The sequence below is a fragment of the Sebastes umbrosus genome, chromosome 22 (assembly GCF_015220745.1).
Source record: "Sebastes umbrosus isolate fSebUmb1 chromosome 22, fSebUmb1.pri, whole genome shotgun sequence".
NCBI classification, from domain to species: Eukaryota; Metazoa; Chordata; class Actinopteri; order Perciformes; family Sebastidae; genus Sebastes; species Sebastes umbrosus.
In genome coordinates this window covers 9,011,952-9,036,833 of record NC_051290.1, presented here as the reverse complement: position 1 = coordinate 9,036,833, position 24,882 = coordinate 9,011,952, and the positions used below count along the sequence as shown (strand labels likewise).

Below are 24,882 nucleotides of genomic sequence, written 5' to 3'. Positions count from 1 at the left end.
TTAGAAAAATGCTCAGATTTTATGATTTGTATACGAGCACAAACGTGTTGGCGTTCCAGATGGACATCAGTCTAACCCTAGTGGAGGTGGGCGGGGGCAGAGGGGTCGGGGGTAGAGACGTGACTATGTCTGGCTGGCAGTTAACGCGACATGGTACCTTGGCACATGACGATGGGGCACAGGGGGAGAGAGCAGTCATGAGGTGTCACTGGGTGATCAGGTGGTCAGGCAGGCATTAGGGTGGATGGATGTGGGTGGGGGGTCGGACACAGTCATTTAGCTCTGGGCAGTTAACCGCTGCTCCGTGAGCGACGCCTGGTGCGAGACCGTTTTGTTTTCGTGGGCCCTCAGCTTGGACACCACGTCGATGAATGCCAGGCTCTGGACCTCTTTGTGGAGAGGCTCTAAAGAGAGAGGAGAGGGGGGAGAAGCACCGTGAGTTCTCAAATAAAAGCTGGTATTCAAGCAGTGGAACAGAGAACTGCTTGTGTGTTGCAAGTTGCATTAATGCGTTAAAGAAAAAACGAATTTGCATTAACAACATTAATAATTTGTATATGATTAAAGCATGTTTAAGTCTCACCTGATCCCATGACGGCACAGATGAGGATCATAGAGTTGTACTTGATCTCCGGTGCGCTCCTCTCATCTGACAGCAGCTTGTGAAGCACTGACACCAGGCTGGATCCAACAAAGTCCTTCTCAGCTGCAACTGAAGTCCAGAAAAAGAGTCTCAGTGTGTTACCATGATTGAATATGACCACATGTTTTCTACTGGATGTACTACAGAGAAAAAGAGCAGGACTGCATAAATAATGCACGCCCAAATGCATTCTGCTTGCATTCTCAGAAGAAAATGTTAGATGTAAAGAACAAATAGGCTATGTATAAATAAAAAACATATTTAGAATTCAGACTTAAATAACCAATAACTGAATGACTTTTTGGATTCATTCATCGTTTCTCTTACCCAAATCCAGCGCTGCTATGAGACCCAAAGCCACCAGTGCTTCGTTCTGCATAATCATATGCTCACTAGTTGCCATGGTAACTAAGTGCTTGACTCCTCCGCCCTGGATGACAGTTCTGACAACTTCCTGAAAAAAAAAGAAGAAGAAAAAAACCTTCAATAACACCAACCCATGGATGTGCAGACAACTATCACTTGATTACTTTGATACTGAAGAAAAGAAGGACGTCTGAGATATCCTTGTAAAGTCTCATTGAATCCAAAAATATGCATCATATCTGTGTGTTCAGCTGTGACAGAGTTATGATTCCAAGAAGGAGTGCGGATTTTGAAGCAAATTGTGGCAATCTGTTCGGTTTTTTAAAGCAGCTGTAACTGCTGACCGCATTGGTGAGCGGCCAAATCAGTGGCCAAACTGCAAAAACTGACATCCTGTTATCTTTAGAGCGCCAGCACCCACCTGTCCCTTCCACCTCACGTGTCTCCCGGCCTCCACACCTCATCTGCTCTAAACCAAAAGCAGGCAGCACAGGAATAATTGCTAAAGACTTAAAGAGCGCTCTGTGTCTGACCTTGGACTTGCTGTGTCGAATGAGGGCCGACAGGAGCCTGTTGGACTCGCCCATCACTCCTGCGTGATCTTTGGCTTCACACCACTCCACTAGCCTCTCCACCAGTTTCCCATTGGTTCCCAGCTGGTCGGCGGCTTCAGCTGAAACGACACACACCACACAAGGTTACTGTCAATCATCCTGGCAGGGTTTTACCGGCCCTAAGTTGACTCCCCACCGGGCAAGAGCATCGGGAAATTATGTATTCTTAAGATGCTTTTAAACTAAAAAATGTGAGACAAGTAGCGGACTTCTTTAAGGAACAACTTTAACGCAGGTTGTGTGCTTGGTGTTAGTGAGTGTGCAGTCGAGAGAGAGGAGGGCTGACCTTTTAAGGTGGACCAGCGCTATTCTCATTATGATGACAAGCCTGAATTTTGCTCTCTATCTGGTGTTCACTGTCACCAAAGTCCAGTAAAACTTTAATAATATTTCGGATTATTTTTCCCCTAAATATTCCCAACTGCTTTTCATTTGTTTCAATCTCATGCTTTAAAAAAGCTCCAATGGAAATTGGAGTTTTGGATTTGAAGCAAATGCTCTTTTTTTTCTCTCTTGACTGAAACACATTTTTATTTCACTCCGATTATGAAGACTTTCTTTATATGAAACCATCTGTCCGGTGTCAAGACTTGAGCAGCAGTTACCATATTTGCTTGTCTTCATCACTCAGAATTGAGGCTTGCTAAGAATCTCTTGATCATCATACCAAAGGTGTGTGTAGCATGACTACTGAGCATGTTTTGCTTCACAGTCTATAATGTGTTGTCAGAGCGGATCGATTTGCTGTGATGATTTTCATGGATTTGGTGCAAATATAAAAGAAGTGATAGAATGAATGTCTTACCTTGTGTATCGATGAGCATACGTAACGTCCCCAGGAGTTTAAACTGGACAGGAGGCATCTCTGATTGCAAAAACTTCAACACCACATCTGCTACTCCAGCTGACAGCATCTTGGATTTGTTCACCACTGGAGAGAGAGAACACGGCACATTAAAGCCCGGCAGCAGCAGAGCAAAGATTCCCGTTGATTATCAAACCATTCTTTGTAGTTTATAAATGTATTTTAAGGCAAAAATATCTCTTTAACCATTTAATGATCTTCTCAACTGCTTAGTAGAGCTGATTTAGAGCTCTGATATCTTGTTAAACTGTACTTAACTCAACCTGATGCAGCCAGCTCTCCTACTCTTTTGAAGTACGTTAAGCCAAACAAAAATGTCACTTTGTTAGGTTGTCTATGATGTTGTTAAAAATATATATTTCAAATATACTTAAAGGGATAGTTTGGATTTTTTGTTTGAGGTTTATGTGATGTAGCGGCTCACCAGGTATGGCCAGGTTGCGCAGGGCGCTCAGCGCTGCGTGTTGAACGGTGACGTTTCCTTCCTCAACGTGCCGATCCAACAGCTCCAGAAGCTTCTGCACAATCCCAGTGTCCACCATGTGGATGCAGTTCCCATCTACAACAAGGAGGAGATGCCTTGATATTGAGTCAGATACTCACCAATTCTGTGTCTTACAGTTCAATTACTGTTTCCTCTAATTAATACTCTAACATAATATTATATCAATAGCAGTAATGGTAACAGTAAGTCTTTGATTTTACAATTTTATTTTTTTTTAAACATCCCGAATGAGGTTTAATTGTCCAATCTCTATAAACAAATTCATTTTTGCCACAACACATCACTCGCTCAGCTGATAAAAAGGGAGATAAAGACCATTTCAACTAGTCTATGACTAAACGTATATCAATATTTGACCTTGTTGTTTCATAACAAGGATAATAAACGTTTTGGTCAGACCTAATGTCGCCACGATATGAAGTCAAACTTACCGTTGCGAGCAAAATTAGCGATGGCCAGAGCCCCAGCGAGCTGCAGCTGATGATTATGAGACGGTATCCAGGACAGGACCCTCTGGAAGACGCTGCCCTTCCCTCCCTCAAACAGCTTCTGCATGGACTCATCTACACAACAGAAGGAAGACCGGTACAATGTTAGTCAATATGTCACTGACAGCAGGTCAGTAGGTATGAATGAATAAATCTTATAGATTTTTGGTCATTCTGTGTTGTAAGCAAGGTTGTAATTTCCACTGGGGGTGGGGTGGAGATGTCTCCCTCACTTTTATAGGTTTCAAGTTGTCTTACTCAAGTGTCTGTGAACATTGTCCTCCGGCTGTCCTGCCACCATAATCCACATAAGACAAGAGAGTGTTGACACACTCATCTGAGTCACTAATGGAGTCAAGTGAGTCAATAATTACAGTGTGCTCACAGTCAGAAGCTTGTCCAGCAGCAACGAGTGCTTAGTGGACTTTTTTCCGCCCTGTGTTTAGCCTTTCAGGCTACATTGAGGCCGCCATATCCTCTTGCTAACTCAGCCTGAGATGAAAACTGCAGGCAATAATCACCCAATCTGACACAGTGATCATCTCAAAAGACAAAACTATCATGTAATCTAATCCTGGCGATAGATGATGGCCAAAAATCGGTTACAAACTGTACACTACATACAGTGTCTGCAGAGGAATAAAGAAGACTGTTGTCGACCATCTTCCAGCACTCGTGGAACATCTGGACGAATTATTGCGTAATCGCTCATTAGTCGTCTAAACTGTGGCATAGCGCTGCTTTAAAAGGAGATATATCATGCTCATTTCCAGGGTCATACTCTGCCTGAATACACCCTCTGTCTGAAACGAGCCGTCATGTGACATAGGAAGGGGAGACAAATTTGATTGGCTTGTTGAATCACATGTTTTCTGATCTAGACAGCTCACAAAAAACCTGACTGGGTTGTCTTATTTCACAGTTTGTGGTTTTAGTTTTTCATGATACGTCCCCTTTAACATAAAAGAGTCAGGAGCATGAACACCGTCATGTGAACTGGGTCAGATAAGACTAGCGGCAGAGTCCAGTATGTTTATTTATAATACACCATGTTCAGGTTTATTCCACTGCAATACAATATTTATATAAAGGTTGAATTATTAATACTCAACATCAGCGCTAGTGAGAAGACTGTGTGCGTTTATATTTATGGTCACATATTTTCTGTCCATACATTAAGTCACTAAAGGGATACTAAGGAGCAGGATCTGCGCTGCAGTACAGTAATCTAACAGTTTGAATTCTGAATTTTTAATGAATGTTACACAAGGTTTTGTTTAAGTTCACATCTGGAGGGAATTTAAATATGGCTTTCTGTGCATACAGTATGCAATGCAACTGGGTTAATAGGTTTTTTTTAACCCTAATCCATCCATCCATCCATCTATGTAGCTAAATATACATTTTACTGTTAAATATCTTATGACAGAACGCATCAACCCAAGCATGTTTGTGGTATAATTGGTGATGCTGCACCAGTTATTAGGAGGTAACATTGGCACCATGTATGATTGGACAAGCCCTGCAGTGTTTACCTCCCAGCAGCAGGAGAACCATGAGGTCTGAGGCCGTCTTGAGCTGGGCGATGTCCTCCTCCCTCTCTCCGTCCACGGTCTGAGCCACCACCTGCAGGAGACACTCCACCAAGCCTGCGTCCACCAGCTGGAGCTTTATCACATCTGGCAGGGGAAGGAGAAGGAGACATTGAGAGTGGACCTCAGTGAGCAGTTCAGACTGAAACACACTGCTGCTGCAATGCAGTGGTGCATCATATATGCATTATATGACGCAGTTAGCACACATGGGACTCTCATTACGGCCCAGCATACCAACCTGACCTTACAGCATATGAGATGTAGCGGAAATGTTAACCAAATCTACAAAAGAAATGCCGAAGAAAATGTGAATCGATGAGCGTCTCTATCCGCTACAGTTATGTGAATATTAGATAGCTGGGTGCATTGAGATAAACAGTGGTGGAGCTAATCTCTACAATCCAGCAGTGGTGAGAAGTAACTAGTATATTTAGTACTGTACTCAAGTACAATTTAGAGGTACTTTACTTGACTGTTTCCATGTTTTCCTACTTTATAAGTCTACCCCACTACATCTAAAAAATAGGGCAGCCCCCTCTCATTCAATTAATCGACTAATCGGTTGTTTTGGTCTTAGTCGTCGAAGATTTCTTTAGTCGATTACTCGTATTTTTAATGCTTTTTCATGCTTTAAACTTTTCATCCATCCAAACTCCATTCAGAAAACAAGTATTTTAAAAGTTGTTTGCTTTCTTCCATGGTTGATGGTGGAAAGAAAAGTTGTTGGTATCTATGGAGACAAGCTCCTCCTCCTCTCCGGCGCGTCTAGCGTGAATGGACACAAATGATACCGGCGGTCCACCCACTGCAGAATTTTGAAAAATCCTAAAAAGTGGGCAAGTGGCTGAGAGACAAAACCACGCCCACTTCCGTATGGCGAATGACGCAGTGTTGACAAATACAGCTACAGTTGCTTGGAAAATAGCGATATGGGGCACTGAATTTGAGGGATTTGCTGTTTATCAGACCACAAATGACACAACAATTAGCTAGCTACCACACCCCACAGTCCTCCGTCTCACTCCCTGCTGCTAGGAGACTACTTCTTGCCTAAAGGAAAGCGGGCACTGGCTCCAGAGACATCATTATTTTAAGGCATGTAAACTTGTAATGGGAATTTTCCACTATTTTCTGATATTTTATAGACCAAATGATTCATTGAAAAAATAATCTGAATTGATAGCAAAGTTGCAGTCCCATACCAGTGTTTAGAAACCCATTGTCCCCTTTATTTATGTCTGCCTGCACTTTTTAAAATGATTTTGCTATTGTCCTTTGATGTAAAGACAATATAGTGAATTACTCAAAAGTTAAGCACTAAAAAGTAAAAAACTAAAATCTTTTCATTTGTCACTATTACACTTCTATATCATCCCTGTCTTACCATCATAACTGACTTTTTCACAGACATATTCAACTGTTTTCTCTCTAGAAATCTAATGAACAAGATGCAGTGTGACAAATGAAAGCGATGGAGAGGTAGAGAGCGAGTTTCTCTAGAGTGGAGTTAAGTAGGACGTTGTCCTGGAGACTGACAATGTAGGAGCTCAAAGTGTGCCTGGAATGGTGATAACAACAGTAAGTAAGATGCTCTCTCTGCTGTTGAAACACACACACACACAAACACACACACAGAAATGTTTGAAAAAGAGCAGCTGAGCAAATGCAGGAGCTGTCTGCCATGACTGTGCAGTTAGCAGCTAGCCTGGAAAGCATGACTCACACTGAGAGGATAATTTACGACAGAGTAGGTGGACAGGATTTTCATCTTATGGCACGAGAGAAGACTGCAGTCTCTCACTAGTTTATGTTGAAATCTCTACACTTCCCATACAGTGGATGTGGCAACAAAAAAAAAAAAAAATCACATTACCATTTTCTGCAAGTGGAGCCAGAACCTCAAAAATCATTTCCTTCTTCTCATGCTCCGACTGCTTCTGGAACAGACGCACCAGCTCCTCGGCAATATTGGTGGAAGCAAACTGCTCTTTGCTGGACTCTGAAAATACCAGAGGAGTAAAACAAGCATGTCAGGAAAGACTATAAATCCTCTCTCCTACAAGGACATCTTATGTGCATTCCATGCAGGAGGAACTGAAAGCCACGCCAAGTCCAACACCAAGGCGGTCAAAACACGGGTCACGGTGACTTTCAAAGTTATTGTTACTAGTTTTGAAAGAAAGACTAAAAACTCAGACCATGGTGAGCAGATTCTGGCTGACCAAAATAATACAAATGACAGTAATAAAGTAGTATATAAAGTTTAAGAGATCTAGGAGAGATGTCAATGATACTTTACCATTTTGGAATGGTTGTTAGATTTGTTAGCTTGGGTAAACAAACATGTATTTAGGTCTACTCACCGAGCTCAGCCAAATTCCCAAAGGCAATTAGACACATTTCTGTCAGGGCTGTGTTGTGGGAATGGATGCCTAGCAGCTTCACCAGAGTGGGGATCACACCCATATTGATCAGCTGAGCTTGTAAGGAATCTGAAAAAAACAAAGAAAACAAAAAGATACAGAATGAAAGGCAGTGGATCGGTTGTTTTAAACATGATGTAGCCTAAAGCTGAGGAGTTCAAGAGGAAAACTTTTGCTTGAAAGCTGATTTGATCTACTTAATTAAACAGAGATTATTTGTTTTAATCTGATTTTAAAAGATGATTTGTAAGCTTAAAACACTGTGACCTTCTTCCATGGAAAGTAGATGATACCATTAAGGGACCTTAAAGCCAGAATAGGGCACTTTTGAAAGGAGAAACACATACTTCGATATGTTAGTTGCTAGCGGGACACTAAGTTCAGTTTATTCAAAAGATGTATTTGTACTATTGATTCCTGTCTCATAACTGAAAACCATTCCGCTTATGTGGAGAAGTTTATACTATGACAGAGGAGGTTAAATAAGTAATGGTGACATACAGCTAACAAGCTACGATAGCTTCCTTGACTTTGGACTCTCCGTCTCCTCAAAGGTCAGCATGGTCAAGAAGACCACGATAAATTTGAACGTGATGCTAAACATTTGCACAGATTTACTTTGCCCTCACAAGCAAATCCACTAATCACAGCGATTCCACTGGAATGAACTGAAATCAATTACGACTACATTTAAACCCTTGAAATGGTGAGTTATTATTTAATGCATTGAATAATCTGCATTAATTAGTAATCTACCCACAACCTAGTGTCAAAGCCCTCTACACAACACAAGAAGTGGAGATGCGTTGCCATTTGATGGCAAGAAGTGGTAGAGATATTAGACGTGCCTGGAGAGCAAAAAGAAAGTATTTAGATTTAGTTGAAACCAGAGTGAATGAATCAATGGTGAAGGAAGACAAGAGAATGTAGATGAGCAGAAGAGAGAATGAAAAAGTCCAGTTAAAGTCTCAAGATCAATACTCAAAAAGATCCTTACTGAATGTCAATCAGATCTTATAGTAGCATGACAAGCTAAACCTTAAAGCAATGTATAGGTAGGATGTAGAACGTACGTGTGTTGTTTGAACATCAATAAATGAGGACATTAATTCAGCCTCTACAGAGGACTTTTGGAGGGCAGGTGGTGAACAGACAGAAAACTAAAAAGTCATTATGAGGCCATGGCATTTTCTTATTTTTAAATCCTATTTCATTGCTCTTCTTCTCCTTGTCTGTTTGGTTATAATCCCACTGCTGTACCTGGTATTGTATTTCTACTAACTGTTACAACCGTTTCCTGTTCGATGAGCCTTGAGATACTGTATATGCTCTCGGGTTATACAAAAACACTTGACTTGAGTAGACCACAAGAACGGGGTGGGAGACGGGCAAGAAGCATGAGCATTCTGAGAAATGCAGTTCAGGCAGAGAAAGGTATTGCAGTACGGGAGACGGCGAGAAGCTTCCTAAACAAAAACCCACAAAATGATGATAAATTTAGATGAAGTTCTGTGAGAAGTAGATGAGGGGAAAAGCTGCTAAAATCAGGAAGACACCACAGTTACTGTAGAAAAACGCTGTGTTGTGTCCAAGTAGTGTTTGTGGAAGAGAATCACTCCATCCATTTGACGTTACTTAGACACACGGTAAAAGAATATATGCTCTATGGTGGATTGCGTGTTTGCCGAATTACAGGAAATGCTTGGGCGGATTCACAAAAGATGGTGAGTCTAATTTTTATCGGTACATTTGATCAGTAATTAGAGCCGCGCTGCTTTAATCTCTCAACTACATTTGTTGACGCCATCCTTCTGGTTGTCACTGCAGTTTATTTTTTGACCGCTTGCTCCCGTCACGAGCAAAGTTATAACCGCCCGCTCCCCCGGGATCCCAGTCCCAATGCCATCCTTAATGAGAGTGCTGCACGCATGCATACACACACACACACACAGCCCTGCTGTCACACAATGACGCAACTCATAGAAAATAGCCTACGGCTCATATTAAACACTGTCATTTTTTAAAGTACCGGTACTAATAAAATGGGGTCATGTACCGCGTTTAACAGCAGATCGTATACCGTGCAACACTACTGGCACAGAGAAGCTCTGATTTCAACACACACAGAGAGGGAGAGAGACTTCATTCTCTGCTCAGGTAGACATTACACCTCTATATCTTCTCTACCAGTAATCATCGAGAATCAAGAAACATTGCCCTCATCGAGGATAAAGGTCAGAACATTACACACAGAGCTTCTATCATGTTTGTCACACGTGTCTTTTTCTTAAGAGATTCTTTTTAACTGATGCGGTTGATTCAGTATTAGTAAGAGGGGAGTTGTCTCACCAATAGCCAGATATGAAGAGTCAGCTAGATGCTGAAAGCTGCTGAAAGCCACCAAAACCCTCCAAAGCATTCTGTTAGTGCAACCCGAAACCTTGCATCGCCCAGCCAAACAGATCCAACCATCATCCAGTGCCAAAAGACAGTTGGCAGCAGATCTGAATCCGTCAGATCACATACATGCTTCGGTCAACAAGCCTTGTTGTCACAAACGCACAAACTGTAGCACAGTGCAGTAAGAAGATGTATGCAGAGATATAGTGGAGGGGAAATTCACCTTTTTAAACTGGCAAATAGTTGTAAATTAATAGTAAATATCACAGTAAGCCCATTGATAGAGATTAATGCAGATACGTTATGAAGATAGAGACGTATGGGAGAGAAAGCAGCAAGCTGTATGTAAACTGCAAGATGAACTGCAATCGTTTTAAGCATGGGAACATATAATCTGGGTAAAATTACTTTGATTTATGCTCTTCTTTCTTAAATTAGAATTACCGACTCACGGTTGTATGCCTCCCCCAACCAGTAAAGTTGCAGTTTACATCCATGTCTGTCCAAAATGTCATCTCTTCATAATTTTATCCTGTTAGACATTTTTGTGAAATTGTCATAATTATCATATAAATTATTGTGTTATGGCCAAAAACGTGTTGAGATATCGTGTTCACAAGAATGGTGCGAACGGACGGACAACCCGAAAACATAATGCCACCGGCACGGTAGTTTAGTGTGTTAATATGCTGACATTTGCTAATTAGCACCAAACAAAGAACAGCTGAGGCTGATGGGAATGTCATCAGTTCTGCAGGTATTTGGTCATAAACCAAAGTCTTGGACAAACTGAAATGTTGACTTGATGATGGCGATAGATGAAAAGTCAGAGGATCACCAAAGGTTATTGCGATTCATCATGAAGGGAGCAATGGATGTGTGAGCCGGATTTTATGGCAATCTATCCAATAATGATAGCTTTATATAGAGATATTTCACTTCAAACCACGAATGTCAACCTCATGGCGGAGCTATAGGAAAAGCCAGTAGAATTCATCCTCTGGTGACCAGGAATGTCTGTACAACAATTCATGGCAATCCACCCTATAGTTGTTGAGATAGTGGTGGACCAACAGACCGGCGTTGCCATCCCTAGAGAGCCAAAAAGCAGGGAGAGGAACTAGCTACTGAATATGTTCTACCTGCTCTATGAGTCTATATTTACAATATAACCTTACAGGAGCGAGGGAGAGGAGCTACCGCTACTATGAAAGCTGACTCTCAGCAAATATTAATAACTGCAGATTACCTCAGAGGTGAAGTTGGAAAAGCAACAGACAGCATGGTAGACAGATCAGAAGAGAGGTCAGTCCAATGTAGGAAAGCATAGAATGGTCAGTTCAACCGTACGGTCTTATGACAAAAAAAATGATGTGACATCGTCTGTGTGTAAGAAAGAGAACATCCGCTGATTAGTTGAGATTAGTTAACAGTAGTTCCTGGTGGAAGATGGTCATTACCATTATCATTGCTATAGTTCATCAGCATGCCACAAAAGACAGTCAAGAGCTTCTCATTTTCCGGCTCAGTATTTTGGGAGAGGGATTTAATGTGTTCAGCTACTATCTGAGCCCCTCCTGCCAGGTCAACTGCACTCCTGCCCTCATCTGCAAAACAAAGAGGCCAGGACACAAATCAACCACAAAGCAAAAGGATAAAAGTAAAGAAAAGAAAAAAATAACCACAACCTGAAACATACATATCAAAGCAATGTTAAGTAAGCAGTACAAAATATACAAATCAATGCAAACTAAGGCTATGAAACAGTCAAAATGCTGAGTAAAATAAGCGTAAAGGAAATAATTATGACCACAACTATATGACATAAAGCAAACCCCAGTTTAGAAATCATATGAGGCTCATAGTCCATCTGATAAAGTCAAATCCATGCTAGAACGTACGTAACTGGTGGCCATAATTCTTCCCTTTTCTTATAGTATTTCTTTATATGTGGGAACAGAATAAAGCTCTCCCTACACACTTTACTAATTATTATTATTTTGTTGTAGCCAAGAATTAAAAATCAACACAATCCACAAACACAAAATCAAAGAATTGCAACTATAAAAAAAAAAGAAGCTTGAAAAAATAGACTATTGGCAATGGATACGTTTGGCATAATCAAGCCTTTGTGCGTCGCGTCCATTTCCAGATCATACTCCTTTGATGGTCAATACACTTTACCTTTGATATCCATTACAAATTACTTTATTGACTTTCATTTCTTTAGAGAAACAGTATATGTGCAGTAGTGAAGGAGTGCTTTGTCTGGAAGCATAGATGCCAAAAGAAGCGTTACACGAGTCAGCCTTCTCGGTGTCACAGCTGCTTTCATTCACTTGAGGCATGAACTATCAGCAATGCAGCAATATCGTACAGAGCATAATATACCCTTTCTGTTCTGTTCTGAAATGTGTCACATGTAAAAGCAGTGGTAGGACTGTGAAATATGAATAAACAGATACTCACAGAGCTCAAGAGGCGCCCAGTAGGAACTTAAGAGTGGCTGGTGCTTGGATGTGTTAGCTTTCCAGGGGTTAGAATGTAGCTATGGTTAGTCCTTAGCTATCACAAAGGTATTAGCCTGGGTGACACAGCTACAAGGATGGGAAGTTGTATTAATCAATATTACTTCTGCTTAACTTCTGTTAGTTATGTGCATGGCATATAGACCTTTTCATATCCATTCTGTTGCTAGGGCTTTGGTCCATGTTTACTTCCTGTCAGCTACTGCATTAACAAACATTGCAACAGGAACATGTTGCCAAGTCTGAAAAGGTCTAGAAGACACTGGGGAAATAGAACAACAGGACTATGTGCTTGGAGGGTGTATAAAGGGCTTAAGACTGTGAGCCAGTTATCTTGTTTCGGTTTATTTTGAACACTTGATCTGTTCGATGTTTGAGGGTGTGAGAGTTTGAACCCAAGGAGGAAATAAGGCAGGCTGAGTCAGTGGCTTCTTTTGAATCTAAAAGAAAAACATACTTCCCTGATTTCACCTGATTCTAGTTTTAGTTTTACTAATTTAATTTGCTCTTTTAGTAACTTTATTTTGTTTTTGCTGTGCTTTTTGTTTTTATGTGAATCACTTTGTAGCAGCTTTGTAACTAAAGCAAGTCCAACAGCTTGGGTGGATACCTCTAAAGCTCATTTTAGTTCATGGGCCACATACAGCCCAATTTGATCTCAAGTGGGCTGGGCCAGTAAAACCATTGCATAATAACGTATAACAACACCTCCGCATTTTTGCCATTCTTTTAGTGTAAAGAAGTGCATGTGCGTTCTGAAAACGTTCACAATGAATGAACAATCCATTTACAAAACAGATGACGAACAGCCTGAGATGTCTTAAAATAGAACAGAACCAACAATTTGTTTATCTTTTCTGTTCCCAGTTGTCCTCGCAAGTTCTCGTATTTTTTGCCATGATGAGTCTGATAGTGGCGCCGAATATTATATTATTGAGCACTGAAAGGTGCTCTGAACACACCAAGCACTCTGCCTTCCCACAAATATGAACTGGTGCATTTTTCTTGGAAAACATGACAGTCTGTGTTCACTTTTCTCCTTTTTGACAAAAACATTTTCCACCAGTGGCTCCTACATGAACAGTAGTCTACGCTTGACAGTGTTGTACCACGTAGCCTGTACGTAAGCATGTGGGATCTATAATAGCGTATCCAGCATAGGGCCAGCTACTCTTATAAGGACAGCGTGACCCCCAGTGGACAAATAGGAATAGAAGTGTATTTTATTGAAAAATTGGAATTAATGACTTTTCCGTCCAGTGGGCCAGATTGGACCCTTTAATGGGCCAATTCTGGCCCTCGGGCTGTATGTTTGACAACCCCGCTCTAAAGGCTTGAGCTTTTACAGCTACAGCATGGTACATAATATCCATAAATATACTGTGTATATATTTATGTAGTTTTATAACACATTTTTTGCTCTTTGGAGTGAATTTGCTGATGGCTGTTCTTTCTTTAAGAAGCACTTAAAAACACTACTCTGGTTATTCCATCAGTTAATTGCATTAATGCAGCTGTATTGTCATAAAACCCCGGGTAGAGCTGATAAAGCCCCTCTGAGAATGTCTACGTCAGGGTGCTGGTAAAGGAGGCTTGGAGAAGGTTTATGACTGTGTCTCCCGGGGTGGCTTATGGGGGATTCTGCGGGATTGTGGGGTGCCGGTGGGGCTGTTGATATGAACCAGTCCTTGTAAAACCAGTGAAAGAGTTGGTTTCAAGTGTATGTTGAGCAGTCTGGGGGTTGTTAGTGCCCCTCCAAGTCTGAAGCCATGGTACTCCAGGTTAGGAGCAAGTTGAAGTGAAGAAGTTCAAGTATCTTGGGGGTAAAATGGAGCGTGGGATCGACAGGCGCATCCGTGCAGCACTGGCAGTAATGAAGGCATGGCACTGGTACTGGACCATCGTGGTGAAGAGTGAGCTGAGCATGAAGGCAAAGCTCTAGATTTGCCTCACCTATGGTCATGGGGTTGCGTCCAACAATTTTTGTAACTTTATGATTTATGAGACAACCGGACAATCGTACAAATACTGCCATCCATTTTAATGTGTACAACCGAATGCAACACCGCTTTCAAAGAGAAAATGCCCAAAACTGTACGCTCTTATCTACATGTGTACGATTTATCACGTCCAGACTACAAAGTCATAAAACTGAACTGAACTGAGACATGCGAAAGAATTCTTGGCGGGAGATCAGTGTGGAGGCTATGATGGCAGACTCAGACATCTGGAAGGAGCTCAGAGTAGAACCGCTGCTCCTTCACATTGAAAGGGGTCACCTGGAAGTGGTTCAGGCATCTGAGTATTCCCTTACCTTCATTCCCTTCACCCTCATTAATAAAGATGTACTGCAAAATGTGTCTGAATATATCCAGACATAAACATAACTTGATTTTTTTGCTTTGTTTTGATATTTTCCATGTCATAAAATGTAAAAACTGTATTTAATGTAAAGCCCTATGAAAAATTAAAAAGTCATAATTTCTATTTTGTTGTATTATTGTACTTATTTTGTGTTGTTAATTGATTTCCAATAATAACTATATACATATATTTGAATAAAGCAAGCATTTTTGCCCACTTTCCTGTTAATTAGGGTATAAAATACTTTACTAATACTATTAAAATCTCCCTTTAAGGTACATTTTGAACAAATAAAAAATGTGTGATTAACTATAAACAATCACGTAATTAATTGCAATTAAACATTTTACAGCCCTAATAAATATGTGACGTGTTACAGCTTTTACAAACGACTCTGTAGTGATCGACAGTAGCAGTAGAGTTAAAGCCCTTTTCATCATGTTGTACTAAGTGATTTCAGAAGATCCCATTTATCTATCTTACTAAAACAACTGAGGCAACGTCTCCCATATTACAATGTGTGTTTCTTCAAGGTAGCAGGCAGCTGCTTCTCCTCACTCTCCCGGTGCGTCTATCATAAAACCATGCCAGCTTACTGAGACCCCCCTACACTCAAACAAATGTCACATCCCACCAGATTCCACAGATACCCAGCTTTTCAACAAGAGGAGAAACTATGCACCACGACTGACAGCTGTGATTAAAGCCTCTACAGCTGGCTGTAAAATCAGGCTTAAACCCCGTTGCTCTTCCCTAGGGGTCAATACTCAAATGCTCCACTGGTACATTCACTAATGAAATATCTTAGTGGCAAGTTTCAGTTTAAGAACAAAGTAAAGACACTGAAATGTCACATTTTAACTGTATTTTAGTGAAGATTGCTTTGAAATCTTCATTTGCTGAGGGAAGTTGTAACGCATGTGAAGTGGGTCTGTTGTTTGAAAGTACAGTTAAACCTAATCTACATCAAATTCTTCTGCCTGGACTATTTAATCATGGTAAGAACATCTGGCTCAGATTTGCAGCTTCTCCACAGTGAATCACCTATGACCTTAGAGGAGCATTTCACCACGAATGGCCAAGCCGATATATCATATGTCAATATTAACTTATTACAGATACAGACATATCAGTATCAGTTTATATGTCAGTTTATAAGAAAACAACAAATTGCAGAACAAAAACGTCAAACTAGGTTTAAGGTAACAAGAATTAAAAAATCTAAGGGATCGATTCAAGTTTATTTTTTATGTAGGCTTTTTGGATTAATTACAATCAGCTGATATACCAGATTATTTTACACTCCCAAACGTTGATATATCAAAAATCCAGTATCTGCAGGGTGATAGTATATATCGTCCAAAACTAGAACAAACTCATTTCAACATACTAACATATATCAAGCAATGTATGAATAGAATTCACTCCCTCGACAACAGGTTACTAAAAAAGAGTGTGTCTAGTTTTTTTCATTTAAAAAGATACTGTATGTAGATTTCCTTTTTACACATAGAAACGTCAATGTGTGAACAGGTTGTAACCTAACAAATAAGACCTTCCGCAACTTTCTGGGTTTCCTCTATCAGCCTGTAGACTGTCATTATTGTGAAGAATGCGAGACGTTTTTTTCCTGAGAAAATCTGACGGATGTGACGTCATGCGCGTTCGCGAGTGCCTTTACTCTCTTCAGCGCCGCTACATGGCTCAGAGTCCGCTAATGCCAACAAACGACCAGCCCCCACCACAACTCAGCTTTACAGATTACAACACAAACTACACGGAGGAACAAAAAACACAAAGTTATATCTGGTGAAGCCCGTCTTGCAAGCACATCAGGGGGAAAACTAGGATCAATATCGTCCGGGCCTTCAATTCATTGAAGGGACCTTCGTGTATTGTCATTGTCAAAATGTAATCGTGGGTTGTGTGTAAGTTGTGTTGATTTGTATAGTCATATTGTATATTTTCATATGGACTAATAGGTAATACAGCAGCTAACAAATGGTTCCAAGTAAACAAACAATTTGCCTCAATATTCAAACCTAACAAACAGCAAGGCAGCAACTGTAGTGCCCTCTATGCAAATGCAGTAAATGGGGTCTGGTTAATCAGAGCTGAACAAAATGTCCCTGCATGCAACGCTATAACCCTGTTAAAGGTTTGTGGGGCTTAAACATCAAAGCTTTGTCTACTGGAGCCCAAAAGCAGAATCATTGTAGGACTTCTTTTCTATTAGCTGTGTGATGGTGATGACAAGGCTCATGAGGGATTCAGTGTTCCCTGAGCAAAGCAAACTCCTACTTACGGCTGTCATAACAGATGTTGCCAAGAGCTCGGCCGGTCTGCAGTAACACCTCCTGGTCGGCGGAGTTTAACAGCTGAATTAGAGGAGGGATGAGGCCGGCTTCAACGCAGGGGCTCCGCATGAACTCTGAGAGAGGGGAAAGGTGTTGGAAAACAGGTCAGTATAAAACGGTCTCAAGTTAAACTTGCTCAAGGAAGTTAGGAGCATCAAACTGCTATATTACTCACATGATTCCTACAACTTTACTGATAGTATCTGTAGTACATGTAGTGATCACATGATCAAGATATGCAGTGCCTTGAACAAAGAAAGGTAAAATGACATGAAAAATTTACACTGATCCAAAACTAATATACTTCACTGTGCTGTCGCCCTGGAGGTATCATAGCTGCCACTGGCAACTACTGATTTAGAGCAGCAAAGAAGAACTGATTGCAGGTAGTTTGTCACGTGACGACAGCAAACAACAACAGTGCGTTGCTAGTGGAGAGTGTAACGGTAACTGTAGTAAAAGCCAGGAAAACATTGGCAACACTTCACAGTGGAAAATCCAACAAGTAAAACAGCGATATGTTCAGTATTGAAGGCTTCCGTTTGGAGGGGTTTGGAGTGTGGATATTGCACCCTGCAGGACAAATTGGCACACAGGCTGTCCACTGAGGAGACAGCTAAGAGAAAACTGAATTGTTATTTATCCCTAGCTTCATTTATTTATGTTCTTTGTAACTGACAAACTGAATAATAAGATAAAGTTCTATTGTATTATTTTATTCATCCTCATCAAAGAGATGATGGGACTGGCGTTTGGGTGCTTCTGATAACAACTGCAGTCACGAGACATTGGTGAGTCAAGTTGTTTTTTTGATTTTGTCAAATCTAAAAAGGCACCAGATTTATGACTCAAGCCATATGACTCGAGTCCAGACCTCTGATACCGGCTATCTGCGATTGACTGAATCCTGTATCCAGTTTAAATCACCAAAATAAGAGCCTTTTAAAGTTCCTTGTTTGCATGATCAATATAATGCAATAAATAACAGCAATATGTGGGTTGATTCACTGCAAAGCTCTCAACTCACCCACATCCACATAGCGCTGGTTGATGGAGTGACAGTGACCCATAACGTACTTCTCACCTGACCCTAGCATCCTGATAGTTACTGTACCTACACAGCTATCTGTGATGCTTTATAACAAAAGGTTACGTGAGGGATGAGAGAGACAAAGAATGAGGTGATAACACACTTGATTCACTAACAAAGAGACCCACTTAAGCTCAGAGGCACCATGTTCTGTATGTGAAGAGGATTTGTCACCCGTCACCATACTGTGATCAGATTTTCATTTGGGAAATCTTGTTGGATGAGACACTATTCTGTGTGTTGTGGTGGTGTTTTGTGCTAATTAGTCAAGATAGGTTTTTACATTAAATCTTGCCTGGTGCAGCTTGAAACAATCACGTCAGTTCACACTGTCAGACAGCAAGGGAGTTGTCTTTAGCCCAGCAGTCACTTGGCTGCTTGCAGACATTTCCGGAAGCAGTGACAGCTAAATGCCAGCGGGTTGTTGCCAAGCTTGGCAAACTGCTGGGGAGTGATCATTAGCTGCCGTCTTGCAAGCTGCTAAAAACCCATTCATTATCCTAACCTTTTCTAGCCCCAAGTTCTATTCACGTCTGCCTTTTTTATGCTTTAAAAGCTTCTCCTGTGCTCACACAGAGGCATTATGGAAAACTGAAGCTCTCTGACACAGCCGTTATGCAACGTCTGAGTCCTTACACAACAATCTCTCAGTCAGTGACAGCTTAGCTCTGAAATGCCAAGGAGAGCTGCTAAAACTAGCCCGGTCTGAAATGACCTGTCAATCAAACACGCTACTGTTTGATTCTTCCGATATTTGTAAACCATAGAAACGTTCTAAAATATCCATGACTAACACGGTTGCTCCACTGTCCCACCAAAATAATGCATTCATGAACAAAACATGGAAGAACAAAAAAAGGAATGAGAGCTAGAGAAAATGTAAAAATTGAATACTGACGAATGGAGGAACAGAAAGTCAGGATGTTCCTGGATGGATGGACTTGGAAACCGAACCTCACCATTTTTGGCCACCTCAGCTATGATGTTGGCTACTTTAGGGGTGCAGGAGGACTGGGGGCTTAGCAGGGTGGGGAGCAAGGGAAGGACGCCCATCTCCTGGACCTTCACACTGGCCTCGGTGTCTGCAGGACAAACAAAAGGGGATTCATTTCAATCACATTGAAGGGATAGTTCAGATTATTTGAAGTGGGGTTGTATGAGGTACTTCTCCATAGTCAGTACAGTAGACCTTGAGGAACACCATAGAAAAAGCCATGCTGTGATTTGGAATCAAAAACCTTTGACATTTGGAGATTTCTGCAAGAATTGCATTTTTTGATGATTGGATGGCGAGCACTTCTGTTGTGTAAACTGCTCAGAAACCCCCTTAGTGTCAGTATACCTAGGAAAGCCATCCATCCTCTGAATGCGCTAGGTCTCTAGTTTGTGGCTGTAAAGTTTCATGAGGCTGTGATTATTCTAGAGGTCACCACAGGTCATTTTATACAGTGAGGTCAAGTTTCAAACTACAATGAAATGGCTACTATGGGGACTAACATCATCACATATGAATACAATTGGGCTCATTGGATCCATAAGAGTCTCAGCTTTACAGTGATACCCAATATATGTAATTCCATGACTGTTTAGAGACCCCAGTATGCAGAAATATTCAAATACAACATTTTAGAATATAAGCGAAAATAACACATTTATACTGCATTCAAAAAACTGCATGTTTTTTTTGTAAAAAAACTGCATGTGATTATCATAAAGTGGGCATGTCTGTAAATGGGAGACTCATGGGTACCCATAGAACCCATTATCATTCACATATCTTGAGGTCAGAGGTCAAGAGACCCCCTTGGCCATGTAAGTTTTTCCTCGCCCAAAATTTAGCCTAACTTTGGGGCGTTATTTAGCCTCCTTCCCGACAAACTAGTATGACATTGTTGGTACCAATGGATTCATTAGGTTTTCTATGATATCTGTAGCTTCACTCTATCTCTAAAACGGAATCTACTACAGCCTCTGAAAGACAATAAAGTCGGTTGGGATCGCAGGTCTCGGAGGGTTAAACTGATATAGATTTTTCTTTAGGTGTCTAAAATACGTTTTGCTGCAGCCCCCGTCCACAGCAGTACTTTGCTTTGCTCTGATTCCAGCTTCTTAAAATGTGAGTATTTTGTGGTTTCTTTACTCCTCTATGACAGTAAACTGAATATCTTTGAGTTGTGGACAAAGCAAGACATTTGAGGACATGATATGTAAGAAAAAATTACTGGACTGCTATACAGTCAGCTAGGGAAGAATTGCTCATTCAATAGCAAGATGTCATTACTCAGCCGTCTGGCAAAAGACTGTCACACTGCCCAAAGATATGGATTCAGGGAGACACAGTCAGCCACAGCTGTCAATGGCCGATTTACAATAGACCTTTCTTATCAGAGTGCAATTTAGATATTGTTTATAAAATTAACAACTGACCACATTAATCAGAGAGTTTAAAATCACATGACTGCTTGTATTTACATTTGATTAATGTAGAAAATATTACAGAAATGTTACTAGATCGAGAGTAAACATGTTGTCAGAGACTCTGAAGGGAAAGAAGGAGGTATTGGACTTAGAACACACTACTGTAGGTGTAAATTGGGCTCTACTCACTGTTGTTGGCGAGTGCTTTCAGCAGGCAGTCCAGACAGCTCTCCACGCTGTCAGTGGCGCTGTCTGTGGACGCTAGCTTCAGCTTCTCCAGGGCATCACTTAGGTTGTCTGAAAACACAAACGTTTAATGAACAAAAGATGGGAGAGGGAGAAAGACATGAGATATGACTGGTATTTAGGCTGCAAAACACAATTGGCTTTGGAGCAGACACTTCAGCCTAGATCCATTGCATTATTACAGGAGAATTCTACTGAGATAGGGAGGAACCAAACAGATGTTTTAAGGTTGATCACACTTGAGTTTGAAAGCTGTTTTCAAACCTCAGCAAACATACCAACTTGTGGAAAAAAACTAGTTTGGAAAAACCTCTCCAACTGACTCAGGTGTGAAAGAGGTGTGTCATACTGGCAATATTCCAGGATCTTCTGTAGCCCTGTGATGGATTGGTTTACAATGTGGTGGACATCTGGCAAAGAATTCTGTTGGATGTTAGTCATTCGATGATTCCTCACTGACCTCTTTACCTTCACTCTGCTAACTGCTGGAGCTAGCTCTTGAGAATTATCAGTTTTTTGTAACAGTGAGGAGATAAGTGCAGTGATAGCTTTTTATATTCTGGTCATATTTTCACATTTTGAATATGCTTAAAGCATCATGTACTGCACCTGCATAAAAATCTGTCCAATTCAAAGTGTTTAAGTAAGTAATTACTGCAGGTGCTGAATGTATTTTATTGTGAAACAGCTGCAGGCACACGGTGCACACAGGGATTATAAGCAACCAACTAATGGCTGTCTTGTTACATGATAGAGGTTCATTCATTCCTACTTCTTTTCCCGTCTTTGAATCCTTCAGAAACTCATAGAGCATGCTGACATAGATACTGTGTCATCACATACACATGATGACATATCACTCAATCTTATTGTAACACTCAGTGTGCCACACACAGGCTGACATTCTGCATGCTGAAATACCAACTGGTACGAATTGGCCTTTATACAATCCGTATAAGGAAAGTAGTATTAGTAGTAGGAAAGTATTTGGAAAAAAATACAGATTTATTCTAGTTGAAATGAATTTAATCAAACAATTTGATTTGGCTGAAAAAATATTGTTTACTCAAATGAAGATTTTTAAGAAATCAAGTTTCTGAAGCATTTAAAAACAAATTGGCCGTCTGTTAAAAGACACATGAGACACATTAATAGAAAAAATTCATTCATTCATTCGCTTTAGTAGTATTTGTGTCAGTCATGTTCTCCGTTGTATTGTAATGAACTAAATGCCACGTTCTACAGATGCCTGTTTGAACTTATGTATTCAATAAAGCGAGAGAACAAAAAGAACCGTTGAACTCGTTCACCCTTTAATGAAAAACCTACGCATTGGCACGATGACGCCACTTTTGGTGGGCGCACCCTCGTGCCGGGGACACGGCGTCAAGCATATAGAAAGTCTTTTTTTTACAGCGAGGCACAGACGGCCCCTCATACATCCTCAGGAGCACACTGACCATACACGGTCCAGCCATACACTAGACCTATAGTCTTGTTCTCTTTTACTCCCCATCATGAGGACTATACAAGTCATCAATCTGCTACACTGCCAGCCATGTTAACCACAGCAATTGAATCAATTATTAATATCTCGCTGCACATCACTCACATGCCATGACAAACAATAAGGATATCACTTCTTGTTATTCATATTAATCAATGAAATAAACAAATTACAGATTGTCCGTTTCCTGATTACATCATATTATAGTGACTAAAAACGGTGCTCTTCTCAGAAATGTTTAATAGAGCTGCATTTTTTAGATATTTGACAGTTGCTCCACATCTCCAGTAAACAGTGATACCTAAATAGCTAAATAATGAATTCCTATAAAGCAAGTGCCTTACATACAGTACATGTTATATGAGCTACAGTGATGCGTATTCCCTGGGTCTACACAGCTCTTGTTCTTGGATGCATATTTACTCACAGCCTTCAGGCTACATTCTCAGCAAAAAATCTGATTACAACTGACCCGTCGCGTTTGCTCCAGAATGCACTCTAATTACTCTAAAAGGCTGACACACTACTTTCTCGTCTGGTCAACGGAGAATAAGATTTATTTGAATTATCTTAAAATGCCTTGAATTGTTGCAATAACAGTGGGAATTTTCTCAAAAATGCCATTCCCAGCCACTGTGCCAACAAACCAGGTAATGCATAAGTTGCATAAGGATTGCAGACACCGTTGCAGTGACCTGGTTGTTTCTGTCAGCTGCTTGTGCACTGCACAGCCCACACACACATCCATCCCCCATCATCATAGATGCCTTATATCAAATGACAACACAAGAGATCCACCCTGGGATTGTGAAATACCTCATAAACTGTCAAACAAATACTGCTCTAGATGCCATTCAAGGCTGGCACTGCCTCGTGCGGGAGCTGGCTTTTCAAATGTGATAGATAGAGAGGTAATATTTTGTGCATGTTTTTAATGTATTAAATTTCATTCAGAGATATTTCTTACTACAGTAGTCACAGGCCTGTGCTCACAAGTAACCAGTAAACCAGTGTGTGTGTGTGTGCACCATCAATAACCAGTATACAAATTGAAACTGCTGTGTGTTGCTGAGTGCTGTTGTTGAAATTGTTTTTTTGTTCTTCTTCTTTGAGGTATTTATTTGTTTTCTTCTTATCTTTTATTTGATTTGTTTTCTTTGTTAGACATGTGAAATACATGAAATTTCATGTCTCTCTTTCTTTGATTACTGTGGAAATTTTGACTAAACATTTCTTCGTATAATTTAATTATTAATATTGTTAGTCCTGTCTGTATGTGTATATATGTTTAAGATAAAATAAGATATTCCTTTATTAGTCCCGCAGTGGGGAAATGTGCAGTGTACAGCAGCAAAAGGGGATAGTGCGAAAAACAAGATGCATCAGCTGACAGTAAAAAAAAGAGCTAAACAAAGTGTAACAAAATATGAACCATTTAAATAGAAAGATGTATAAAAATAGGAGCAGTATATTCAGTATTGACAATAAACAGACTATTTGCACAAGTGGAAAATGATATTGCACAGTGAGAATGAATGAATGAATGAATGAATGAATGAATGAAATGTCATGTCTCTCTTTCTTTGATTACTGTGGAAATTCTGACTGAACGTTTCATCGTATAATTTAATTATTAATATCGTTAGTCCTGTCTGTATGTGTATATATGTTTATATGTAAAATTCAATAAAAAATATTGTTTAAAAACAAAGAATAACCAGTATAAACAGTAACATTAATAGAGATCAGTGAAGTACAAATGTCTCCCTGATTTGTGTGCCTTAGGGTGTTGTCTGTGTTTTATTTATTTATTTATTTTTTGGTTTGGTTTGTTTTAATTTTTGTTTTCCTTTAACTACTTATGTTCTTTGTATTTGCTTGTCCCCATTTTTGTTTGCCCTTAGTTCCTATAATTGTCTGTTTTTGTTGGTATATATATATCAAAAATGAGGCATGATACACATGCCAGAGAAGTCTGTATCACTGACATGCACATGCTTCCTAATAAAAAATATTTGACACGAGATCAGTGCAGTAGAAAACAGCAACACGAAGTGGGGCTGCTGCTGGATCCTATTGCATAACAGCTGTGGAGATGGAGGAGTGCCATCTACACCATCATCAACAGCACAGCACTGCCATTTCAGGGGGGATGTACTGTACATTCATTTTTAGCAGCTGGGGACCTATATGAGCCATTTCTAGTCCCCGCTGAATCACATCGAGAGGATGAAACGAAGGCAGTGCGATTACATCATCTTTACAGAAGCTAAAATATATATATATAAAAAAAATCACGACCACTAAGAGTGGATTGAGGATGGAGGATGGAGAGTAGTGATGTGTCGGTCACGAACGAGCCAGCTCTTTGAGCCGGCTCTTTTAAGTGAACGATAAGAGCCGGCTCCCGTCCGAGAGCCGTTTTTTTTTTTTCTTTCTTTAATTAATTCAAGGCAGAATGATAGGATGATCT

At 40.4% G+C, this 24,882-nt stretch overlaps 1 protein-coding gene across 2 annotated transcripts in view; it reads right to left on the bottom strand.

Annotated features, from left to right (window-relative positions):
- Window positions 1-247: 247 nt before the first annotated feature.
- The window catches only part of rap1gds1 (RAP1, GTP-GDP dissociation stimulator 1), a 26,183-nt gene continuing 1,548 nt past the window's right edge, over window positions 248-24,882 (bottom strand). The window contains exons 2-15 of one of the 2 annotated variants that reach the window (XM_037757786.1): window positions 20,846-20,953; window positions 19,198-19,320; window positions 17,097-17,222; window positions 11,360-11,506; window positions 7,440-7,568; window positions 6,950-7,075; window positions 5,017-5,160; window positions 3,425-3,556; window positions 2,913-3,047; window positions 2,429-2,554; window positions 1,543-1,682; window positions 971-1,097; window positions 584-712; window positions 248-404 (exon numbers count right to left, since the gene is read on the bottom strand). In XM_037757786.1, the coding sequence (XP_037613714.1) occupies window positions 277-404; window positions 584-712; window positions 971-1,097; window positions 1,543-1,682; window positions 2,429-2,554; window positions 2,913-3,047; window positions 3,425-3,556; window positions 5,017-5,160; window positions 6,950-7,075; window positions 7,440-7,568; window positions 11,360-11,506; window positions 17,097-17,222; window positions 19,198-19,320; window positions 20,846-20,953 (1,820 nt within the window). In that variant the 3' untranslated portion in view covers window positions 248-276. The remainder of the gene's footprint in view (window positions 405-583; window positions 713-970; window positions 1,098-1,542; window positions 1,683-2,428; window positions 2,555-2,912; window positions 3,048-3,424; window positions 3,557-5,016; window positions 5,161-6,949; window positions 7,076-7,439; window positions 7,569-11,359; window positions 11,507-17,096; window positions 17,223-19,197; window positions 19,321-20,845; window positions 20,954-24,882) is intronic. The other variant, XM_037757787.1, reaches the window with a different exon arrangement.